This window comes from Lactuca virosa, chromosome 7, assembly GCF_052849685.1.
Source record: "Lactuca virosa cultivar CGN04683 chromosome 7, Lactuca_virosa_CGN04683_v6, whole genome shotgun sequence".
Lineage (NCBI taxonomy): Eukaryota > Viridiplantae > Streptophyta > Magnoliopsida > Asterales > Asteraceae > Lactuca > Lactuca virosa.
The window spans coordinates 100,430,545-100,433,388 of NC_136432.1; the positions used below are offsets into that span (position 1 = coordinate 100,430,545).

Genomic DNA, 2,844 nt, shown 5'->3' on the forward strand with positions numbered 1-2,844 from the left:
ACTAGAAAGGTGTATATATTTAAAGGAATACTATCAAAAGTTGCACAAAATAATTACCAAAAAATCTATCAAATCGTGTTTTTATGCATCTTAACATTATGCATGATTACAACTTTCCATAGCTATTTTTTGGTGACCTACAATCTCATCAAGACGAATTTGATGATACCAAAATTTTAGAAATTACATAGCCATGCAGCCCACGGAACTTATGACAAACGTCTATGGTAGTTTGGCTCAACTAACAAACCTAACTTCATTTAAAGCTTCTTTTCAATATTTTTGGTTTACTTTTCGAAAATATTGGGTTCTATATATTTTCATTTTTCATTTATATCGCATATAATCAGCGATTTTTATTAACTACGTATTATTTTAGGTATTTATCGTCACTGCTTTTGAATAATTTTGATTTTTGACCACTCATACCAAAAAAAAAAAATCATGTATGTATTCATAGTGTGTTTATTTATATCCTTTATGTGTCACCGATCAAATCTACAAGTCCAAACTTGAATTTAAATAAACATACGAATATAACTTATAAATAAATTTTTATATAAATTACAGCTCAATTTATAGTTTTATAACATGTATTCTATTTTTTTACCCATAATAGCAATGTACTTATATTTCTTCACGTATAACAACAACATAGTTAGCTTTTTTTTTTTTTTTTTTACAAAATGTCACAATATGTAAACTATAATAGCAATGTATCTAAACTTTTTAATACCTACAATTTCCCAAAGTTTTACAGCATATGATAGTCACCAATCTTTTGCATAATGTTGATGAATACATATAAATTATGTGTATAGAATGTTTTATATCTAGCAACAAAAAAAAATGTTATTTACAACCCCAAAAGACTAAAAACTAGTGGAAGATGTGGAAATTGGAGTTACAGGGTAACTCGCATATATATAACAAACGAAACCCCAAAAAGTAACAACCAAAGATAAAATCTTGAGTCCACTCATTGGATCATTCATAAGTATAACAGCTGCAAAACTGGTTAAGGGTACCCTAATTGAGTTAAGAACACCCGCTAACACAGTAGAAGAAAGGTATAACACACCAGTAGACCCCAAAACCCCTAATTGAAAAGTAACTATACCCCATATAATAACGTTATAATACGCACTAACCCCACCTATAAAACTTTCCGCTTCTACCCTCATTGAATAAAAATCGTTATTTACCACAACCCCAAATGTGGTGAAAACGAAAGCAAAGAAGGAAACCATTACCTGTTGTTCCAAGACTACATGAAAGGATCTTCCTTGTAGAAGTTTTATGAAGACAAGTTCAGAAAGGGCGAAGATTAGTCCATGAAGAGCTGACCCCAACACATCCCACATGAATCCAAGGGCGTATTGGGTATTTGTGACGTATGAGAATCTGTCGGAGTCTGAATCCAATGCGATGATGGCCATGGCTGCTGTGATGACGACAATGGAGTTGATAGTTGAGAGATTGATTTGGTTTTTGACTATGAAGAATCCGAAAATGGCGGAGAAGATGAGGACTGTGGAGGCTAGGAGGGAGGCGGTTGAAGCTGGGAGGTAGGCGTAGGCGTATGCGTACATGAGATTATCTGCAGCGCTTAAGAACCCTAAGGAAATGTAGGAAAGAGTGAGGTTTAAGGTGAGGGGGGTTGGGGTAGCTTTTGTGAAGAGGTAGGTAGGGAGTAAGATGAGAAGAGGGATAGGCCACCCTGCAGCTGATACCCATGAAATGATCCATTTGCTTTTGCCACCGTTTGAGAAGTAGAGACGTGAGAGAAGAGAAGAAGCAGGGAAAGCGATAAGCATGGCTAAGCTACTTACAAGTAGAAGAATCCAGTGTGAAGTAGGTTTGTTGTTGTATGCGTTGAAGATCATCTTCTTGTAATCGGAGATTTGTTCATTGAATGATTTTGATGGTGGTATCTCCTCCATCCCTTCTTCCATTCCTTCCCGAACAGTAACTACATGGATAGTCAAAATTGAGTCATGATAAAGCACGATTGATGTCAAAATTATACTCTTCAACAGAAGAATCCAATGATTTTGTTGTGAGTTTCGGTAAAACTACAATTTGATGGAAAATTTATGCTCTGAAAATGAAGGATCGGTATGATTAAGTTGCGAATTTCGGTAAAACGTTTAACTATTCAGAATAACGGTGTTCGTAGATGGAGTAGGAACTATATATGCTTATGATCGATCTAATCAATAGGACAAATGAAATCAAAGCTGAAACTGACTAACCTGAATCAAGCAACGGTTGATGCATTCAGTGGCCGGCCGGAGTTTAGGTCACCGATGAATCTCCGTCGAGGGAGTGATGAGTCGTAAAAATCCGCAACTAATTCCATCTGTCTTGGAGAAGCTATTATCGCCAACAGAAATCTACGCACAATTTACACTAACCCCCTAAATCTACTCACAATTTACACTAACCCCCTAGAAATCAAAGGGAAATCGTGTAATCTAACCCCTTTTTACTACTATTTTAAGAAAAATAATCAATCAACTTTTCTTTTTTTGAAAAAATGACCACTCTATTCGGAATATTTCGGACCGTATTTCGTAATGGGTAAATGAGTATATGGATCCAACTCGGTAATGTGGTCCCTATTATAAATAACATTTCGGACTTCATTCCGGACACCAATCAAACTGAAAGAATGTCTTCTTTTAGCAGTGAAGAGATTCATTTTTTATATGTAAGTTTCCATTATCTTTATAATTATATGTCTTTAATTTAGATTACATGTTAAAAAAGAGATAATTTTGTTTATATGCAATTATATAGATATTATTTGTTTTCCTTCGATTTTTAGTGGTTTTAGGCTAT

At 34.6% G+C, this 2,844-nt stretch overlaps 1 protein-coding gene across 1 annotated transcript; it reads right to left on the minus strand.

Annotated features, from left to right (window-relative positions):
• Nucleotides 1-791: 791 nt before the first annotated feature.
• PUP5 (purine permease 5) lies at nucleotides 792-2,390 on the minus strand. The gene is made up of 2 exons (XM_079062987.1): nucleotides 2,256-2,390; nucleotides 792-1,972 (listed from the first exon to the last, which is right to left on the minus strand). Exons 1-2 carry the CDS (start codon nucleotides 2,278-2,280, stop codon nucleotides 873-875), a joined length of 1,125 nt encoding a protein of 374 aa, XP_078919113.1. The 5' UTR covers nucleotides 2,281-2,390; the 3' UTR covers nucleotides 792-872.
• Nucleotides 2,391-2,844: the final 454 nt, after the last annotated feature.